General features: G+C 40.3%; 2 protein-coding genes across 6 annotated transcripts in view; one reads left to right on the top strand and one right to left on the bottom strand.

Moving 5' to 3' along the window:
• mettl14 (methyltransferase 14, N6-adenosine-methyltransferase subun) overlaps positions 1–490 on the bottom strand; it is a 64,347-nt gene extending 63,857 nt beyond the window's left edge. The window contains exon 1 of one of the 2 annotated variants that reach the window (XM_048250844.1): positions 211–490. In XM_048250844.1, the coding sequence (XP_048106801.1) occupies positions 211–276 (66 nt within the window). In that variant the 5' untranslated portion in view covers positions 277–490. The remainder of the gene's footprint in view (positions 1–210) is intronic. The other variant, XM_048250845.1, reaches the window with a different exon arrangement.
• Positions 491–5,495: 5,005 nt separating this feature from the next.
• The window catches only part of aig1 (androgen-induced 1 (H. sapiens)), a 117,252-nt gene continuing 100,609 nt past the window's right edge, over positions 5,496–22,138 (top strand). For 3 of the 4 annotated variants that reach the window (XM_048250358.1, XM_048250359.1, XM_048250360.1), the window contains exon 1: positions 5,496–5,737. In XM_048250358.1, the coding sequence (XP_048106315.1) occupies positions 5,597–5,737 (141 nt within the window). In that variant the 5' untranslated portion in view covers positions 5,496–5,596. Of the gene's footprint in view, positions 5,738–5,981; positions 6,377–22,138 lie in introns of those variants that run through there. The other variant, XM_048250361.1, reaches the window with a different exon arrangement.

The following is a 22,138-nucleotide window of genomic DNA, read 5'->3' on the forward strand; positions in this document are numbered from 1 at the left end:
TGTAGCATCCCCTAGCAGTTCCAGCTGTAAATGTAGGCTAACGTTAGTATTTACTGCTCTCTGAATTAATGATCCTGGATATTATTGTATGCCATTGTTAGGGCCACGAAGTGTACATTAAGGATACACCCAGCTCAGCTTTTCCGACGTTAACTTAACCGTTGGTGCTGTCACTGGCTGACATAGTATTGCTGGTATAACTTAGCTTACCTGTTGTGCCAAAAGCTGCCGCCTCAGCTTCTGTCTCTCTCTAATTTCTTGAAGTCGACTGTTCATTCTGAAAAATTGGCTATTCTCAACAACTTATCAAGTTCGGTGTCATTCAGTTCCTCTGTATAGACCATAAAGTCGCGCTAGTCACTTCGACACAACTTCCGGTAGCCAGAATAAAAGTCCCTTCAAAATGTATTTTTCGTCTTTGAAAAATGTTGTGTTCTATCGACAAGTAGTGCAGTTCTCTATGTATGGACGAGTTTTTTTGTTCAATTTTCTTGCGGATTAGTAAGGGCACTTTCATAACTATTTTGTTCCGAAATTGAAACAGGGCAGACTCGAAAACCAACCCGGAAGTTCGAAAAACTGCAATGTACGTAAAAATCCGCTAGGGGCAGGTCCCAGACATCCCAACCTGGATAGCTAATAGTCGTCATTTCAGGTACGCCCCCTATCCCGATACGAAGGGAAGTGGGATTCACTTGGTCTTCATGTATTCTGCACTGCAGAAGTCATCTCTTGCCAATGTGTTCACACGTTTTCATTGGGTTCACACATTTCTCACACCCTTTTGCAAAGCAGTTAACACAGATGTCATTCAAAGACCCCAAACTCTATTGGTTTCCCTGTGCTAAACAAAAGGAAAACATCTATTCACGGGTGGTAGGGACTTTTTGCATAAGTCTGAATCTCTGATGATACATGTGTGAAACTCCTTTGCACAATTCTTCAATCAGCAATCATTCATCGTCCATAAGAGATACCATGTCTGTTCTGTGTTGCCATATGCAAGTATGGATCTAAGGCACATTTAGAGAAAATACTGTATTGTCTGTTTGGTGAAGAAAACTGCAAAAGCTGACAAGTCCATGTGTTTAATGTAGGTCTTACATGTCAATGACCGTGAACTATTTCAATGAAAAATTACAATTTGTAGTTCAATGAAATTTGTCTGTAGGTCTTACATGTCAATGACAGTTAGGCTACATCTTGGGAGGACTGAATACAGTTAAGTTTTCAATACATTTACTCTTTTCAGAGTTTTTTCTGATACCAGAAAAATGAGAAAGGAATCAATTTTTAATTTCTGTAATTTACAGAAATTACAGCAAAAATTACGACTGAAACAGTGATTGGACTACAAGACATCACACAGTCACACAGTGATTTGACCACAACTGCCAATAGCGAGTACTTGTTTACCTCTAGTGGCCAACCTTGGCAAACATCCGGCAATATTTTCTAGTGAACTCTTTGTTTCCCACAAATCACCCATTACATCAAAATGCACCAACACCATGTTACATGCAATGATGATACTTTTTGGGTGCTGTCAATCTCCACTACGTAGCTGATCAGGAGAAATAAAGAGAGTTGCAGATTCCAGCTGGCTTGTCATTGTGTATCTCCTTTTTAATATAATAAACTTTTTAAAGGAAATCATGAAGGCAACAAAGACGAGGCTACACAGGAGGTTGATTTACGAGGTTATCTGGTTCCCACTACTGATAATTTTTAAGCTCAGATTGGTGAAAGGGCTCTTTAACATAGGCTGCAATCAATATGATTTGGAACATGGACGAAAATATACACGGGTTTCGAGTCTCATTTCAGACTATATTTCTTTCTGAATTATTGATATAACATCGTATTTTGTCATTTTTGGCGAAGACATGCATTCCATTGCATTGCAATATATATCTATTCCAGAAGAGTACTCCTAAGAGCCCAAGATTCTGAAGGACTCTTCTCATCCTAACAATGGATTATTCCTACCGCTGAAATCAAGAAGACGCCTATGTAGTCACAAAGCCAGAACTGAGAGACTCAGGAGAAGTTTTTATCCCCAGGCCATCCGAACTCTGTACTCACACTATACTGACTTTGCACACATTCACTCCTCAGCACTCTCAAACATTTCCCAACTCTGAACTCACACTATACTGACTTTGCACTCATTCACTACTCAGCACTCATGACCCCCCCCCACACACACACACACACACACCTACTTTTTAGCACTAAGACCTAAGACTTTTAGCACTTTTACATCCCTCTCCCTATGCTACAGACCTTTTATTTATTTTCTTATTTCATCACACGTCAAAACACACACACACACACACACACATATCTGACTTTCTCCAACTTTTGCACATCTCCATAGAACTTTTTATTTATTATTTTTGATTTCTCCTCCATCTACCCATGTCCTTGATTGCCTAGCCTTTGCCCCCCCCCCCCCCACCCCCATCCCCATCCCCAACACACACACTTACATCATCACTGTCATCACTTCACATACATACAGCACACTGCTTGCTACAGTAAGCCTCCTCTACATACTTGCTGCACACTGCCCCCCCACATACACAGCACATTGTCTTCAGGATCTTCTCCAACACACATCCTCTACATACTTACAGCACACACACACACAGTCACTGCTCCACACCCCTCCCGCCCACACACACATCTTCACTGTCATCACTCACATACATCATACATACAGTACTCTGCTTGCAATAGTAAGTCCCTGCCCCCCCTACATACACAGCACATTATTTCATCAGGAAGCTTCTCCAACACACATCCCCAACATACTTACAGCACACTGCCCCCAATACACAGCACATTGTCTCATAAGGAAGCTTCCCCAACACACATATTGCACACTGCCCTCTCCCCACATACACAGCGCACTATCCCATCTCCCCTGTCATCCCCCCAACACACACACCAAGACCCCTAGCAGTTGGGTTAGCCCCTTGAGCCGTGGATCTGCCCAAGGTTTCTTCCTTGGTAAGGGAGTTTTTCCTTGCCCCTGTTGCTCTTGGGTGCTCCTTGTTGGTGCCCCCACGCAATCCCAATCCTCCCCCACCTTTTTATGCAGCCCTTGCCACTTAATCTACTAAACCCCTCTTCTACTGCACTCTTTACCCCCCACCCCCCATTAATGCACAAATAGGCTGACACCAGACATAATTTCACTGCATTTCTTACTTCCAGTAACTATATGCATGTGACAATAAACTTCCTTGTATCCTTGTATCCTTGTATCTGTTAGGGATATTGAACATATTTAACATTCTCTAACCATCGTGATTTCGAATTGGTACAGTTTTCAGCACAAAAACTCATTTTATTCTTTTGCTCTTTTGCATTGCTCTATGCCAGTGGTCCCCAAACTTTTTCTTCCGAGGGCCAGCTCACTATGCCTGGCTCTGAGAGAGGGCCAGAGACTCGGAGTATATCAACCATCAATAGCTTAGTGCTGTGAACAACAGCAGTCTACCTTAGTTGAATATTCCATTACATTTGCTAGCTGTGTTTATGTTGCCACCATGCCATATCAGTGTAAAATGTAGCTCAAATGAAATAATACTAATAAAAAGACTCAAGTTGTGAACAAGCAATATCCTACAAATAATTTAAAGTTATCAAACTATGAGAGTTTAATGAAGTGCTGGCAAACACATCTGAAATGACCACCATTCTAACTTTCACTCACCTGATGAGAACTTTGAACTCTGTATTCATGAACATTTGAACGGTTGAATAAATAATAGAAATTATCCCAGAAAGTCCCAGAAATATGACTTGAATAGAAGTTAGTTAGTTATTAACAAATAATTGATAAACTTTTAGAATACTTTGAGCACTGATGCAGTCAGCATAGGCCTCTTACATTGTTTGCAGGTAGGCCTACACTTCATTCCGTTTTCGATGGCAGACGTGAAACAGCGCCAAAACAACCACCAGTAGACGAAAAGAGTATTACATGTGTACTGTTAAGACTCGCCATAGAGAATGAATGGGGAAATTATGGAGGTTATAGTTTGACGACTCCCGTGCGAGCCAGATGCTATATACCACGGACATGTCTTGGGGGGCCACCTAAAATGAGTTGGCGGGCCGTATTCGGCCCGCGTAGTTTGGGGACCACTGCTCTATGGTGTTCTATGGTGCTTTCTGCCTCTTGGTTGCGCACCCATGTTTTCGTGACGTTCCATAGAAATCCATGTATAGGTACCATAGACTGTATATACAGTCTATGATAGGTACATTTCAATGATATAGGATGGCCCGCCAGGTTACCCTTTACCGACTTTTCCTCAAATTTGCCAACAGGACTTTTTCTGAATGTTTGTTAGCTATCTGTGGGGTGTACTACGAATCTCGATTGGGTTAGCGAGGTATATTGCGCTCAAAGCCAGGGTATGCTGTGACACGAAAGTGGATCTGTTTTAGTGTCGCCATCACCATGCATGGTATCTTATGCTGTCAACCAAACTTGGTCGGGAGGAGGTTATGTGCTAAATTATAGCTCAAATCGTGTAATCTACCGCCCGCTGACCAATCAATTGTCTTAAAAACGAAGTTATCTCACGTGTAGGATTCTGTCATATTTACAGGTGGAGCTCCGCCTCTACTAACATTTTGGATCTCGAATGCGCTTTAATAGTGCTGTGCGTGCAAATATCCAACTATGGACGTGCATACCATACAACAACTGATGACAATTGATGTATTTGATGTTATAGGTTAGACACAAAAATGACCGCAGTGTAGCTATCGCTCATGAATGCGGAAGTAATTGTTTTTAAATAGAGGCGGTGTGCGTCTCCACGTTACACGATTGGCCAAAGTCATCCCAAACACCGAGAACGCGCACAGATCTGAGCTGAAAGCCTAGTTTGACAAATATATCACATAACGGCAATCGTAGTATCACTTAACGTATACCCCTGAGTCAAGGCTTTGTCAAGCCTCGATATGTCTACATAGCAGATATGTCTAACGTGCTTCGTAGCATACCCCACTGAAAGCCTTTGGCAAATATATCACATAACTGCTATCGTAGTATCACTTAACGTATACCCCTGAGTCAAGGCTTTGTCAAGCCTCGCTGTCTACATAGCCTAGATATGTCTAACGTGCTTCGTAGTACACCCCACAGCTCTCCCTCTATGACCATTTGCCAAGCGCAAAACTTGTTGGGGATGGTCTCTTTTTCCAATCATTTTGGAGGCGGCCGGGTCTATTTTGACTAAAGATCTCAAAGCTCCTCCGGTAGCCCCTTAAATAATAATAATAAAAAAAACAGCAGTCCCTTATTATTTTTTGAGGAGTAACAAAAACACAACAATGTTACTCTCTTATACCCATAATGAGATGTAGGCTAATAAAGACAATCTTGAAATCTTGAATCTTAAAACAAGCACCCTCACTAGCACAGGCGACGTCGATGCATGTCGCTATAGTAACAGCAGCCTACTAGCCGTACTGTCCTGCGTGCTACAACACGGTCTCAAAGACGAAGGATCCGTCACTCCACAGTCCCCACGGATGAGAACAATTACTCGGCTGACAGAGCTAGAAAATGGCGCTTATCCCCTCTCAAATATTGAGAATAGCTATTCTTCTGTCGTATTTCTCTGTTCTGTGCAATTATAAAGCTATCGACATGCCTGCTCATCAAACCTATGGTGGTAGCTGGAAGTTTTTAACGTTCATAAATCTGGTAAGTGTAAATTGCTCCATTCCTACACCTTTTGGATTGTGCGACCTAGCCTAACTGTCCTCGTGTAAAAAAAAACCATACATCGGTGTAGCCGGCAGGTATGTCAAATGGAGCGTTTGACGTTATGAGGCTCTATGAAATGACTCAAAGGCTAATGCATTGTAGGATGAATTAGATAAATTAGGTGTGGCTACCGTTAACGTTACGTTAATCCAAGGTCTTGTATTTCTTACATGTGGGCCAGAATCATTGTTGTGCTGGATGAATGTCCTCATGGACATCTGGTAACAAGACATAGGCTACAGGAGACCTACCAAAAAATATCACCTGGAAGCTAATGCTTCTATGAAGCTTGTATCTTATAGGCGTAGATGTAGCAGTAGGCTACGACTGTCACATGTGTTGCCATGTTATTATCCGAAGGAAATAAAGCATAGCCTACACGGAAAAACAAACAACAACAACACACTCTGGATTTATTTTATTTTATTGTAGGCCTATGGACTATGGTTGCACATGCATGACATGTCTCTAGAATTAGTCTAGAATTAGTCTCTTTCGGCTTACAAAATTGATTCATGCTGTGATTACCAAATTTGAGCAAAATTGTTTAAATTAAGTTTACATGAAATATTAGGCTCACAGGGCCCTATCATGACATTCTAAAGTGCATCGTCACTCGTCAAAAGTCTATTCAAATTTAGTAGGATGTCCAGTTCACATTGGGAGGGGTTTCATTATCAAACGTGGAGCGCATGGCGCAACAAGGTGTTCCTAGGTTTTTTAATCAGTGATATGGGTGTGTTTGGGGCGTAACAAAATTTTAAACCAATGAGAATGACATCTGTCATTCCCTTTAAAGGCGCAAAGCGCGATATGTCAAATAAATGCATCGGTATTTTGGCATTCAACGGCGCATTTGAAGGAGGCTGCTTGCGAGACCGTATGGAATAGTCAGGGGGTTTCTAGACTTTCGGGACAACCTGGGATTAGCCCGGCTGGACCGGATGTAAATGTAAAGATTAGCTGAGGATTTTTTTATATATACAGTACATAAAAGGTGTTATTGTAGTAGACAACAGACTAGACTGCCCAAATTATTTATTATTGAATTAGGTACACGTTTAAGTGTGAGGTTGCATGTAATGTATCATTAAGCACCTCCTTCTATTGATCTCCTTTCTCTCTCCATCACCTGATTGCTCTTTTGTTGTTTGATCTATGCCAGAGATCTACCAAAAAGATGTTTGATGTTAAAATGGGATTGCACACACACAGAGAGAGAGAGAGAGAGAGAGAGAGAGAGAGAGAGAGAGAGAAAACAGATGAAAATCATGGAGTCAGATCAGTGTGTGGCAAACCAACAAAAACATACTACTACATTGCAGGATACAAAGAACTTTTGAGATTGCAATGTTCAGCTCTAATTACAAATGCTTTGCTTATGCATAGGGCATTTGCATACATTTCAGTGGACATTTAAATACATTTCCATGGAACATGTTCATTCCCATGAAACTTGGGTTTTTTAATGCTGTTTTATGTTTATGTCATCAGCTTTGTAATCACTTTGATGGTTAAATGGCTCATTACAGGGTGAATGAAAGCTGTCTCAGCCCCCTCTAGATATTTAATGTTTTATAGTTTGTCACTGTTAAAACATCTCCCTTACGAAAAAATCCTACATTGCAGGCCTACTGTGTATCAAAACTGCAATTTTTTTGCTAGAGTGTTAGAGAGTGTAACATCCTCGTCTGCTCTTCAGAACATACAAATGTTCAACAACGGGGGGAAAGCATTTAGCCCTTCTGGCTAAATTTAGTTATTTAGAGCTGAGTGTAATAAATCTCTCTCTCTCTCAAAACGAGCACTGACATGTGTCGTGCCAATTAACCTGACCAGATGCTTGCAGTTGCCTGCTTAGCCTACTAGCAGGGCTCAAAATTGCACCAGACAAATGCTGGTAAATATTGAAGTTGGTAGATTTCAGACAGAAAATACGGATTACCTATTGAATGGTGGGTGAATTTCGCCACTTCATTTGTCAGTGAAGATATTCAAGATAGTGAATGGTACATTTCAAAAAGTTAATTTTGACTCCTGCAGTGTTTACTAATGATAGCTTGCTAGCCAGCTAGCGATAGGATAGGTAAACAACACTAATAGCTGGCCTTTATGGAGTTGGTCGGACAGGACTAATCTTATATTTCAGTTTTCAAACATGAATTCTTACCCTTTTGCCTTTCGTTTGAAAAAAGCCAAACAGTTTCAAGTTACAGTAGTAACGTTAGTTGAGAGCACAGATCCACTGATCTCAGACCAGACCGCGAAGCGACCCTCTGCCGCTCTCCACCCACCCCCAGCCCAGCCCCGCCCCGCCCGTTCTGCTTCTCCTTGTCAGAGTTCGGGATTCCTTGTTCTAACAGGCTACGAGGGATAGAATGCAAAACGAAATAAAACAATTAAATAAAATTTTTTTGGCTACCCGGGCTGAGCTCAATTTACCCCGGGCTGAAGCCCCGGTAAAATCGGCTGGCGACGCCTCTGGGAATAGTCATTCTTAAACCATGCTTTACTAAAACCTAGCTTAGCCTTCACGCATTTGCACTCGTCTATTATTTGAACTCACTTCACCAAGGAGTCAGTCAACGACAAGACAGTTATATGCAGTTACTTTCACTATTGACTGACAATGGGTTACCACCGAAAACATAGGCTGGAAAAAGCAACACTTACCCTAATATTGCTCAAATGACTGAATAAAACAACATTTATCCTGCAGAGGAGTTGCTTATATCTCGTGACAGGGCGTCTTCAGCTGTGCTCCATACGTGTCTCTGGCCTCTCCCCTAATCACTTTTAACCGTCATTACCAATTTGCAAATGATGGTGAATAACTACTCATCATGAGATGTACAGTATTTCGTAATATCTTTATTCTAATTATGTTTCCCATTGTAATCGTGCAATTTGTAATGCTTTCAGTGGCGGATTTAGCAAATTGGTGGCCAAAGGCGAAGGTATGTATGGGGCCCCCATACAAAACATATTGATGTCAATGGTGCATTTTGCCCATGTTCAGGGTGGATAGTGAAAATTTGCATAAGACAAGTCAAATTGGTGTTTTTAAAAAGAAAAGATCATGGAGAATAAAGAAAAAAATATTTTAAAAATCTTTGTATATTCCCACAAGGTGTTTAGGTGCTCTGAAAATGAGAACCAAAATTATTTTTTAGACTTGTAAGGTCTGCTGTTCAGACCCTGAAATGATTTATTTTCTGTTCATTGTTTTTTGTGAGAGTGTTTCTACTTATCTCAGTAAGGAAAATAAATCAAGAGCCTATGTTGAGTACAAATATGTCTTCTGAAGGCTTAAACAGAGCCCAGCCAAAAACTCCAATAAAATTTGTATCAACTTTGAGGGACAGCTATGACCATGCAGGATTATCCAGACCAAACGTGACGATTTTGCTACATACTATTCCTATTTATGTACCAGCATGCAAAATTTGAGCCTCCTACATGGTTTAGTTCTTGCGCTGTGGGCTTGTGAACTTTGACAAAAAAAAGAGGCCGAACAAAATCGACACCCCCTCCCCCTGTAAAACTGGCTGTATCTTGGAAAGTATTGATCTTACATAAGAGTAATTTTACAGTGTTTCTCCTTTTTTCAGAATTTTTTGAGACCTAAGTGCGTGGGCCCTGGTTGAATTGACGTGGAATGACCTGCCTGTTTGCTTTTCTCCTACTCATATTATAGGCAACTTCTTGAAATATAATTGTTTTAATACTTATATACAGTATTAATTGGTACACTTTACATTTCTGTATACTATCTTGTCATAGCCTACACCAGAACGAGCATCAGGTGGCTGAAATGCAGTCATTTCTAACCTATTCCCAACTGCTGCATCTGCTTTGTACAGCTTGACATCTGATTATAACTTCACCATAGGGTAGCCTACACAATTTAACCGGCAATTGCTATATTTTGGATATAGGCTATAGGCTTAAATGTCACTCGGACAGACCGAGAGAAACCGAGCCTGCATTGACAACATGCTGCATAGCCTAAACAAATGTTATAGGTTTTTTCTACTTTTTTAACTTGTATGCTCGATTTCTAACTGTCTACTTTGTAAATGAAGTTGTAGCCTACTTTCTTTTGTTCAATGCGCTTGTTGAACGATGCTGGCAAGCGTGTCCCTGTTTCCCTGTCATCATGTCATTGCTCTCGTCTCGTTGTTGCTGCACCTTCCAGTGAAGTTTTCTGAGCTGTTAGATTTATAGAACATCTTCTTCCGTGTAATGACACAGGCTGATACCACATAAGCCAGTCGCAACTTTTATAATCGTGGGGCAACACTTTGGGCGAATTCGCGATGTAGGCCTAATTCACTAACGAAACTGGCATGAGAGGGGAGATTTTCTGATGTTTCTGAGTTTGCCATCATTGCAAGAAGTAAGCAAATTTGTCGCTAGTCGCTAGATGGCATTTTCTCTTGCTAGGGATGGCCAAAAGTCACTTAATCTAGCGACAAAGTAAGTTGGCAACACTTTCCCAGACGTCCTTTGTGTTTATCTTTCGCGCAACGCACGTTACAGACTAGTCTATTTCATTGTGGAAGTAGGGGGTGTATGTGTAGGGACATAACCATGAACTGGACATTTTAACTACTATGTTTTAACATATTTCTTAAGAATATTATTACAATTTACCATACTTTGAAGCGCTCATGATGACAAGGGGTTTTATTTATTTTTATTTATTTTTTTAGGTTGGTTGGGGGCCCCTACTAAGACTACTGGTAGGGGGCCCCAAGCATAACCTATGAAAGACCGCCCTGAATGCTTTGTTTTGCTGGTGTGCGTTCATGAATGATAGAAGGATGGTGCGTGCACCCAAAAACATAAAATAGCATATAACAACTCGCCATTGACTTCTGACCAGGTTTAAGTGGTGTATGACAGGGATTTTTTTTTTAGACAAAGCGCCAGGCCCCTCTTTGTTAATTGGAATGTTTAAAAAATAAACAAAATAATAATTAAGTTTGAATAACATTATGTAAAAAATACAGCCCAAAGACAAAACTGGGTTTTCAAATAAAAGTTTTGCTCAAAACGTTTTTTGCACAAATAGTGAACATTATGTAATTCAAATATTTTCTGGGCAAAAAATATAAGCTTAGTAGACAGCATACATTTTTACTCTGATTTCTAGAAAACAATCCCTAAAACGTCTTTCAGTGTAATACAATTTAAAATACAAAAAATCTTGGCAGGCAAGAAGATTAAGAGGATGCATGTGATTTATTATGCCATTCCAAAATACTAATTAATTGTCATTTGAAATCTTTACGCTGTGCAAATATAAGTTTTACCCATTCACCAGGAATAGGTTTTTGCACCAAAGTAAATTCTGTTTAGAATACAATATTATGTAGTTTAATTGTATATTTTTTATGTATTTTAATAAACAAAAGTCATTATTAGCATTTTATCTATTTTTTATATCAAATATGCATTACACTGAATGACCCATTGATTACTCTGAATGTCTTGTCAAAAAGGTGTCATGGAATACCACTATTAGCACTACTATTGTTGTAATATTATTATCATTAGACTAAACTAGTCACAATCCTGAGTAAATGATGCAGTAGCAGATATTGCCAAAGGATAAGCATTTTTTCATTGAATATTTAAAACTTAACAAATAAAAGAACACTTAAAATTAGATGAACATTAGATAAACATTGTCTGATCATTCAGAAAACTTCAAAATAAAAATCCAAATAAAACATTCATGATTGGGAAAGCAAGGACGCATAGGAGACGACTAGCTGTTATTAAATCAGGCAAATTTGTTTAAAACTCTTGCATTTAAGTTGAGTGATCATCACAATTCCGATATTTTCCAAGACTCAAAAGGGCCTGTTCCAAGGAACACACGTGGGGAAACTGAACAGTCCAACCAGTAGACTATGATAAACTAGCCTAGGCTACTTTGTTTACAATATTTCCGGGCTTCAACCAGAGCTGATAGCTGAAGCAGCCGGAGACAGAAAGAGGTAGAGCTGTAATAGAAATAGTACCTAGGCTATAATAAGCATGGTGTGTACTGTGCTGTCATGCATATCAGAAATTCAGTATATTCTCATTTTATATCAGTAGTTTATATCAACATCATATTGTCATAATATACTGTATTAATATAATATAATATTGTATATTATTATATACATTATGTGTATTATGTATATTCAGTGTTCTAATCAGGGCTTTGACTTTTGCCCAAAAATCATAGTCGAAGTTCGTTTATTTATTAACATTAATATTCAAATATATTCAAATATTTATTAATACTATTTTGACCATTAAATGTCTTCAGTAAGACCTATATTGGTATCAAACATAAGTTGTATGTTCTGTCCACCAGTTATCAGTCACTGTTATCTCGTCAGTCTATCAAGCACAGCAACAGACTCTGAACAGGATGGTAGACTACCAAGCAAGCACTTAAGCAAAGTCTTTGACAGTCTATGGCAAGATCTGAATGGAAATAGATAATTCAAGCCTTCAAGCCAACTGATAAAGAGAGGTAACCTATGTGGTAAGACGTGCAAAGTGCCTGTAGCCTACTTGTTTGGAACATGCTGATGTTAGGCTCATTTGCAAGGTCCTCAACTCCTGACAACTTTCAAAGTAGGCTACTCGACAGGTTTGTCTATGATAGTATGGTGCTTTGTTTCCATTTCCATATGGTGTTTTAGTTTTGATGGTTTCATGCTCTCGTGCCAGTAATGAACTGCACACCACACACTGTGGTTTCTGCTCTTTTTTTGTCCTCAACAAAAGTGAAAGCATTCTTGGTCACTCATTCATGGTCATTTTGCCATATTCTGCCATGACCTGTCACAAACATTGAACATTGTCTATGTCCATGGCAACGACTGGCATACAAATAAAGTCAGTGTTTCCCATACATTTACTTATTTGTGGCGGCCCACCACAATATAAACATTGACCACCACACAATGATTTTCCAGGTTGTACTAAATTGTGCTTAAATTTGGTTAGCATCATAACCATGCTGTGCTAATTTGTTAAAAACTGTTGTATTCAAGTTAATTCTGCAAACCAACCACCACAAATGGAATTCAATTCTGTGGGAAATACTGAAAGTCTATCAAAGTAAAGGTCTGACATTAGATTTAAGGGTAGGATTTTTTTTTCACCCAGAACGTTTCCGCGACACGCTTACACCACACTACAGTATACTAATGGAAATGCAGATAAGCTTACTATGCTTAGATTAGTATGTAATGTTTTTTAACAGTTTACTTAATGAGCTTCTAACAAACGTAGGTTGATAGAATATTTTATGTTTTGGCCCTTCAGTTGAGTTCAAAATAAAATGGACACAATGATATAACAAATACTTGATTTTTCTTTTTCAAGTTAGTCGTTTAGATTAAGATTAGTCATTAGAAAATTAGTTGTTAGTTGTTATATGTGTGCCTCCTGCATATCTTAAGGTGGAAACTCTGCATTCCAGATCATGAGCAGGTTGTGAGTTATCAGAGCAGCTCAGGGGTCTAGTATATCCTGCGTCAGCATTCTGTACGGTGTTGGCTAAGTGTGTGTCCTATTACATGGTGTGCCTCCAGACTTGTGCTAGTGGGGTGGACGTTTTGAGCAATAGCCGAGATTGTGTTGTGCTTGCTGCTGGGCTCAGCAAAATAATATAGCTATGAGTTACGGAGCACCGTGATCAAGTGGGACATGCAAGAACACTGGAGTGGCATATGCGTTGCGCTTGCTTGGCGCAGAGGCGGCCATGCATGCATTGCACGAGCCATGAGAACGATGGGTGTCGGGGCTCAGTGGAGCCCTTGCAGCATTTCTCAGAGCTCAGTGGAGCTGTTGCTGCATGGGTCTCAGGGCTCAGCAGAGCTGTTGCCGCGAGGGTCTCCGGACTCAGCGGAGCTCTTGCTGTATGGATCTTGGGGCTCAGGTGAGCCGTGTTGCGTGGGTCTCTGGGCTCAGTGGAGCCGTTGCTGCAGGGTCCAGTAGCTCAGCGTAGTTGTTGCTGCAAGGTTCTTGGGGCTCAGCAGAGCCATTATTGCATGAGTCCTGGAGCTTGGCGGAGCTTTTGCGGCATGGGCTCTTGGGATCAGCAGAGATGTCGTTGCATGGGTCCTGGGACTCCGCGGAGCTGTTGCTGCATTGGTTATGGGTTTCAGTGGAGCTGTTGCTGCATGGGTCCTGGGGATCAGCGGAGCCGTTGTTGCATGGGTCCTAAAGCTTGGTGGAGCTGCTGCTGCATGGGCCTTTGGACTCAGCAGAGCCATTTGCAAGGCTCCTGGAGCTCAGGGGAGCTGTTGCTGCATGGGTCCTGGGGCTTAGTGGAGCCGTTGCACGATACAACATACAATACAGTATACATGATGGGCAGATAAGGCATGCATAGAAGAAATGATGAGTAGGTAGATGGAATGAAATGGCACGAAATGATAGGCATGAAATATGTGAGCAGGCAGATGGAATGGAATGTTGTTCCATGACACTGATGGGTGCCCAAGCTGATGGGGGTGGGTTGGTGGGGAGTAGCGATGTGGTCTCTACCGAAGCAGGCTGGAAACCGGAGACATCTAAGATTGCCTGTTGGTTGTGGGAGAAGGCAAGCTTAGATAAGTGGGGCAGTGATGTTCCGGAAATGAGATGAGGAGGGGAAAGGGGGAGGGAGGGAGCAGTCGATACCAAGACTGACTGAAGGGGGACAGCCTGAGACTGTGTCCCGACTGGAGGTGATGGAAGGGGAAAGGAAAGAGGCGGAGGTGGGAGTAGCAACGAGCTCGCTACCGAAACTGACTTTGAACTGCCACGACCTTGGACTGCGGGCTGAAAATGCTGCGCACATTTTTGGGTAGGCTGCGGCCTTAGCTCCTGCAGCCGTGGAGGTAAACCTTTTCATGCCCGTGCTGAACAGTCCATTTTTGGTGTTGGATGACCTCCTTACACAAAAAACCTTATTTATACCAAACCTATATACCATCAGGATAAAATTGAATTTCATTCACATAAAAATGAATTTTCATCATATTTTTCGAGTGTATGACATGTTCAGCAAATTGTGGGCTATTTAACAAAAAAGACTGAATTGGAATATCAATAACTTAACCTTTCAAAGTTATGATAAATTTAGTGATCAGTGTAAAAAAATGCAGGAAACAGGATTTAGAATGTTGACAGAATTCACATTCTCTTTCTCACCAACAACATAATGTATGCATAAAAACTAATAATGAAGTCAGACACAATGGTTTAGATTTATTTGGTCCATAAGAATAAACCATTTATTTTTATAAGAAAATGCTACAGTCAATAAGAATGATGTGTAGAAACAAACATGTACCTTACCAGTCATACAGTACAGGAAGTAAGTATACTGTATATTTATTGAAGATCAATACATTTGATTCAACAGATACAACTTCCTTATTTAAATCAGTATAAAATGAAAATTATATACATATATAAAATGTATTATTATTTATGAAAAGCTAGGAATACAATCAACTTCAGCATCACTCAAAAATCAATGTGTTGTAAACATTTGAAAGTGGATTACATAGAACAAGCCTGTTAAGAATAAACACACACATACACTCAAACTCACACCCACACACACAGAGGAGGATAGGGAAGGGTGGGGTGGGGAACCTGAAGTTTGAACACAGAAGAGCCATGACTCATTACGAAACGCATCCCCTTCTGCAGAATGCCAAATCTGACAGCAATTTTGTTTACCTACCGCTACACTCCGGACCATACAAGCTACTTTAGTGTTATTATGTAATTTTTTTTTATAACAAAGCCAACAATATACCTGCTGTACAGGAATATGTACTTGATGAAAAGACGACAGAGAAGTAGTTGGAGCAGCTGAATGCGAGGCTGAAATTTCGACGGAAATGCCTGTCAGCTGTTGTGATAGATTTTCTCCAAAGTCTTTCTGGCTGTAGCTACCAACCCTTAACCTGACTCTCGCCAGATGAATTTCGTTCTGCCTAGCTAGGCGGAGCTAAGCGGAACGAAATTCATCTGGCGAGAGTCAGGTTAACCAAACCTAGGTTCAACACCAGATTCTGCGTTGCCAAACTTGAAATAATAAGAAACTACTGACAACAGCAATGTCAATGGAGAAAAAGTGTACACAATATGTATAGCATTTGGTCAACTCTCCCTGATCGCTGCAGAGACTTGGTTCCCCACTAGCAATGGATATTAGGGAGGGAAGTGAAGCCCCATGTCAATAATCAATCTCAGAAAACTGTGAAACTCTTCTGGGGTCTCTTCGCACCATGTCCCTGCACTGTGTGTTTGCATACGACAGCCTACTAAGCACAACCTCCTACCCGTTCCGGTTCGAAAAACCACATATGCCTGGGACAATAACGTGAGTAAAAAACAACATAAGTCTATTTCACACAGTGTTTTAGTGGCAGTCTGCACCATCCTACACACGCCACCTAAATATACCTTCTTCCTCCATCCTCTCATGGTCTTCAACATTGTGAGCGCAAGCTCATCAGCAGTCAGCCATCTCTTCAGGCCTGCAAGGTCTGTGTAGGTCTTGTCATCCTCCATCTGAAACAACAGTACAATCATACAAATGTAATACCTTTATTAATTAAAAAAAACTATAGATGCGTGCGTGTGTGCACATACATACACAAGAAGATGTAGCCTAAACTATTGAAGCATTCTGAGTAACTCAAAAATATTTAGAAGTATGAAAAGTAATTTTATTGCACATGGGTTTAGCTACCCTAAATCTGATTGCCTGGCTGGCATCAAGATAAAGACAGATTACATTTCACCTAGTAACTACTGTAACTGCTGTTTTCACATTATGTGTTCTATAACTACATATTTAGAGGAGTAGAATAGCTATCAAGTCATGCCATCTTAGAAAATGTTGAGACAAGCATGTCTGTTGTTTGTCATCTAGAAGTTAGCAAGCTAAAATAGTTCACTACAAACTGCCTAGCAAGGTAACAACCCGAGGAAAGGCAATATGTTAACCCTTAAAACCCGATTGATACAAAGTGCGTCAAAAAACACACCCTTTCTTCTATGTTACATTACTTCGGAACTGTTCATCGCAGCGAGATAAAACCTTTATTGCGTGACAGAGCAGAAGTGGGGCTTTCCAACGAGACTACACAGTTGTCTGTACGATCAAGTATGAAAATTAAAAAAAAAAATCATGAAATTAAATCAAATTGCATCATATTTATGGTCTATACTTCTCTGCGTTCACCTGCACACCCATTACTCTCGTTTGAATTACTCGCGAACCCGTGATCGCATAGATATGGCAAGCATATCAGATGAAAGAGGAGACACAGGGCTATCCATTGGTATCATTTTTATCGATCCTTATGGCTTATAAAAACAGACGAAGTGACTGCAAAATAATAACGTCATGTAGCTACACAAACCAACGCTGCACACCCATTACTCTCGTTTGAATTACTCGCGGACCCGTGATCGGATAAATATGCCACTCATGTCATGACACAGAGCTATACCAGGTACATCTTTCTGGGTTATAAAACAGACGAAGTGACAGCAAAATAATACCTTCATATAGCTGGACTTACCCCACGTTTTTGTCTGTTTTTGTGGCAAAGCATGTTTATAATCCAACGCTATCGTGTGTTTCTCTATGACAAAGCATGTTTATAATCCGGTTTTGAGATCCTAGCAAATTCCTGCATGGCATCCAATTCAAGGCTCACATTGCATCCCAATTTGTTCAACAAAGAATCACCTTTTTTGCCTTTACTTTGTTCATGGCAATGCAGTAAAAAGTTGAATCATTATGAGCACCTACACCATAGGCACACGCAGGCTAACACGCAAACTTGGGTCAAGTCAGGTCAGATCAGTTCGTGTCACAGATATGGAGCGCAGAAAGGTCATTTTTCATCACTAAATAAAAAATGGCATTTATTTCCGTAAAATCACACACCATTTTTATAATACGCTTTTTATATTTTAATTCTTAAAAATCAAAATAAAATCAATGCTAGTGCTAATACATGAAATGATGGCAGATCTGGATCGCCTAGACTCTGCTGAAAAACAATATATAATATGTATGTGTGGCACTTACAATGACCAGAATAAATCCTTATGAATAAAGGTAGTGAAAATGCCCTAAAAACAGCTTAGGGTTCTAAGGGTTAATTACATTTCTGACAGAATCTGTGATTTCACATCTTGTTTTCTACAACTACATATTGAGAGAAGTAAACATATCGCTCATGGGGGGAACAAGATGGCGTCGTAGAGTGAACATCGCTGAAAGCAAGCTCCAGTGGCATCTATCAATATAGACTTAAATTATTCATGTGTCGCGGTAAAAGTATGCATTTTTGAACAGGAGGTACTCTAACATGAGCCTAGACGGTTATTTCTTGCAAACTTCAGACAGTATGAAGAAAACAACGAAAAAAACATCGAAGCCCAGTTCTCCATCAAACCCTGACGATAGCGGTGAGCTAACAGAGGCTGGCGCAAATGCAATGGATCCGAGACTTATTCAAGCTTTGGATAAGATAACTGATAACCTCACTAAAGTTATTGACACCAAAGTTGCCACGGTCTTAGAAGCCATTAAAGATCAGATCTCACAGCTACAAGCTGTTGCCACGCGTGTAGATGAAGCTGAAAAGCGAATTGCTGATGTTGAAGTTGTGGCTACATCATCGGAAGCTAAGATTGCCTTTCTTGAGAAGCAAGTGCGTGACATGCGGGAACACATTGATTATCTGGACAACCGAGGTCGCAGGTGTAATGTACGTGTGATTGGCTTACCGGAGAACGCAGAAGGGCCAGATCCTGTGAAATTCTTAGAAAAATGGGTTCCTGAATATCTTCAGATGACCACGAAGGACGGCCGATTGAAACTTGACCGGGCTCATAGATCCCTGGCACCGAAGCCCGGCCCAAACCAGCGTCCAAGACCATTTGATACTAAGGGTTTCACAACTTTCGGGATAAACAGCGTGCCATGGAGGCTGCACGTCGGCTTGGCTCTCGCGAATCCGAACAAGACCACACACCCAGGGAACCAAAAGTCTCCTTCTTCAACGATTACTCGGCCGAAGTAGTTCGAAGGCGTAAAGCATTTGATGATGCCAAGATCCGACTAAAGAAGATGAACGTGGATTATGCTTTGCTCTACCCGGCTACTCTAAGGGTGACGGTGGATGGAAAGCAGAAAAGGGTTGATTCACCAGAAGACGCCGAATTGCTGGTACAGTCATTAGAACAAGGTCGCAAAGGTACAGAGTGACATGGCCCGGACTCAGATCCTGATAAGTTTCATGTGGTATGTGAACTCCTGTTTGATTGCTATGCAGATGCATATCCTTTTTGTGCAGCACACAATAGCCGCTGTGAGTAGGCTGAAGTGTATGTTTTTTGTTGTTGTTTTAGCTAGTTACCACCACAAAGTGTTGTGGTTTAATGATAGGTCTACTGTTTAGTATGGAGGATGGGATGGCAAGCTCTTTTAGCTTGCTTTGGAAGAAGTTAAGATTTCCCTGCAGGTTAAGTGGCAGGGACAAGCCCCTTAAGCTCTTGGGCTTCATGTGTTTTTTTTCTGTATTATAGTTCTTGTTCACACTACTACTTTTATTTTGTTTTTGTTTTTTGGCTCAGTGTGTACATGTATGGTGTCATGTCTTTGGGATTCATGTCAAGATGCTCCTTCTGTATAAAAGGTAAATTTAGGCAGTATGTCATGTGATAAACTACGTCTATGTACATGGAATATAAGAGGGGTCCATAATCCTGTTAAAAAGAGAAAAGTGTTATCATTTTTGAAAAAAGAACATATTGACATAGCTCTTTTGCAAGAAACACATTTGGATGACGCAGAACATTTGAAATTGCAAAAAGAAGGTTTTAATCAGGTGTTCTTTTCCTCATTCACCTCAAGTAGCAGAGGGGTGGCTATACTAGTGAGAAGAAATTTGCCATTTTCAATACTGGACTGTATTATTATTATTATTATTATTATTATTATTATTATATGTAAAGAGTTAGGTCTTGCTGATGTTTGGAGAACGATTTATCCCGCAGATAAAGCATACACAGTAGAATTGATTATTTTTTCTTGTCAGGGCTTTCTCTGCTCCGAGTTTTTGCCTGCTCTATTGGCAGTATTTTAATTTCTGACCATGCCAATGTCATACTGGACCTCACCCTCAAAGGGGTAAATAGTGGAGTTAAATATTGGAGATTGAATATATCTATTCTGAAAGATAGTACTTTTTCTACTTATTTTACTACTGAATTCAGAGACTTTCTTTCCATTAACACTCAATCCACAGATAACTCTGCCCTATTGTGGGAAACTGCTAAAGCATATGCTAGAGGGCTGATCATTTCTTTCTCAGCCAGTAAAAAAAGGCAAAAAAGAGAAAAGCAAAACATTTTAATGGGTGAGCTTAAAGCTAAAGAAAGCGCATATGTCCAGTCCCCATCTCCCACTATTCTGAAAGAAATATCTGCAGTCAGAACGACCCTAGATCATTTCTTAACACAAGACGAGGAGCTCAAAATTAGATTTGTTAAGCAGAAATTCTACGAACACGGAGACAAGCCTGGGAGATACCTAGCATACCTTACAAAAAACAGGGCAGAGTCACAAATTATTACAGCCCTTTGTGACACGCAGTGCAACCGTATATATGATAACAAGCTTATAAATGACACATTTAAGGTATTCTATCATAATCTCTATACATCTGAACAGCCAAGTGATGTGTATGTGTTAATGGATAGGATCTTTGCCCAACTCAGCTTGCCCACTATACCATGTTGCGTTTTGTGTCCACTCTGGTGTCTACGGGGCTCCCGTAACACAGTAGAGATCGCTACTCCTGTAGGTGTGGGTGCGCTCGTCTTCGGACTGTGAGGATTTCACAGGGTAAAAGAGGAGGTGTGCGTTTTGTGACTGCTCTGGTGTCCAAAGGGATTCCCTTTAACACAGTTGAGATCGCTACTCCTGTTGGTGTTCGTCTTCGGACTGTGATAATATCACAGGGTAAAAGAGGAAGTATCTTTCAGTGTGCGTGTCTGGTGCGGGGGCCCCTTTTCGACGGGTTTAGGCTGTACAAGAGGATTGACTTGATGGAGAGTCTCTAATTTGGGGTTTAGGGGCTAAGGAAAATAGACCACTTCAGAGTCTCTCTCTATCGCTTAGTCTCTATTCCCTGTTCCCTTCGACTTGTACTTCAATATGTGGTTAATTTCACTAAAAGAGGAAGAAATTCAGAGCTGTATTTGCCATAGTTGTTTGTCATCAAAATCTGAGAGAGGGTAAAAACTCACTACAGACATTCGTCTGTCTGTCTAGATCGGAGGGAAAATCAACTACCCTATTCTTTTGGGAGCTTTGTCAAATTGAAATTAAGGCTCTTTTTAAATGACAGTTCTTGTAACATATAAGAACTTCAATTGACCACAACGGATCTATAACAATTTAGATTCTATCTATAAATACACTTGTATTTATCAGGCAGATTTCCGTATCCTCGCTTGGGTGTGTGATGTGCATTTAGACCACAACGGGTCCTAGACTTTAGCTTCACAAACAATTTGTTGCGCCAAATAAATTTGCTAACAAAGCCTTTTTGTTTTTTTGTCTGCCCTGGACCATAGGACTTTCCTTCCCAAATGCCTGGCTGAGTTCGCTACTCCTGTGTATGTCAGTGCAGTATGTTTTTTGCCCATATACAATGTCTTAGAAAGTACCCCTCAAACGGACGCCTTACTTACCCGGAGCAAAGTCAAATAAGGCATCCGGGGTTCTCAGCAACACAGGAAAGGCAGAAAAATACGAAAAAAAACGCTAGACAGTCTTTTTACAAACTCCTAATCAAAGGTTAGGATTTTGACTTTTATTAAATACAAACAAAAAATATACAAGGAATGAAAACTGTCTAAGTCTAAAGGCTAAATGCTTGGTCCAAAGAAAAATGAAAAGGAAAAAGAAGAACCCTGATGAAGGGGCCGTTCTCTTTTTATACCCCTCTCGGTCAGGCAGGACATGTCCTAGTTTGGTATTATATCTCATCATGAAATATTGGTTCTGCTTTTTTGTTTTGCTTAGTTGCCAGTCAGCTTTTTGTTTTGCTGAAAAACAGTTTCTTACAGCTGGCACATTATGTTCTTACATTCTGCCTTTACATTTTGTTCAAAGCACATCTCATTTAGCATAACACACTTTAATTCTAACAAAAACTTTTTATATCTAAGCAAACACATTTTATGTAAATATTAGCAAAACAGTTTTATAAGCAAACTTTCTTATAT

The sequence above is a fragment of the Alosa alosa genome, chromosome 8, assembly GCF_017589495.1.
Source record: "Alosa alosa isolate M-15738 ecotype Scorff River chromosome 8, AALO_Geno_1.1, whole genome shotgun sequence".
Lineage (NCBI taxonomy): Eukaryota > Metazoa > Chordata > Actinopteri > Clupeiformes > Clupeidae > Alosa > Alosa alosa.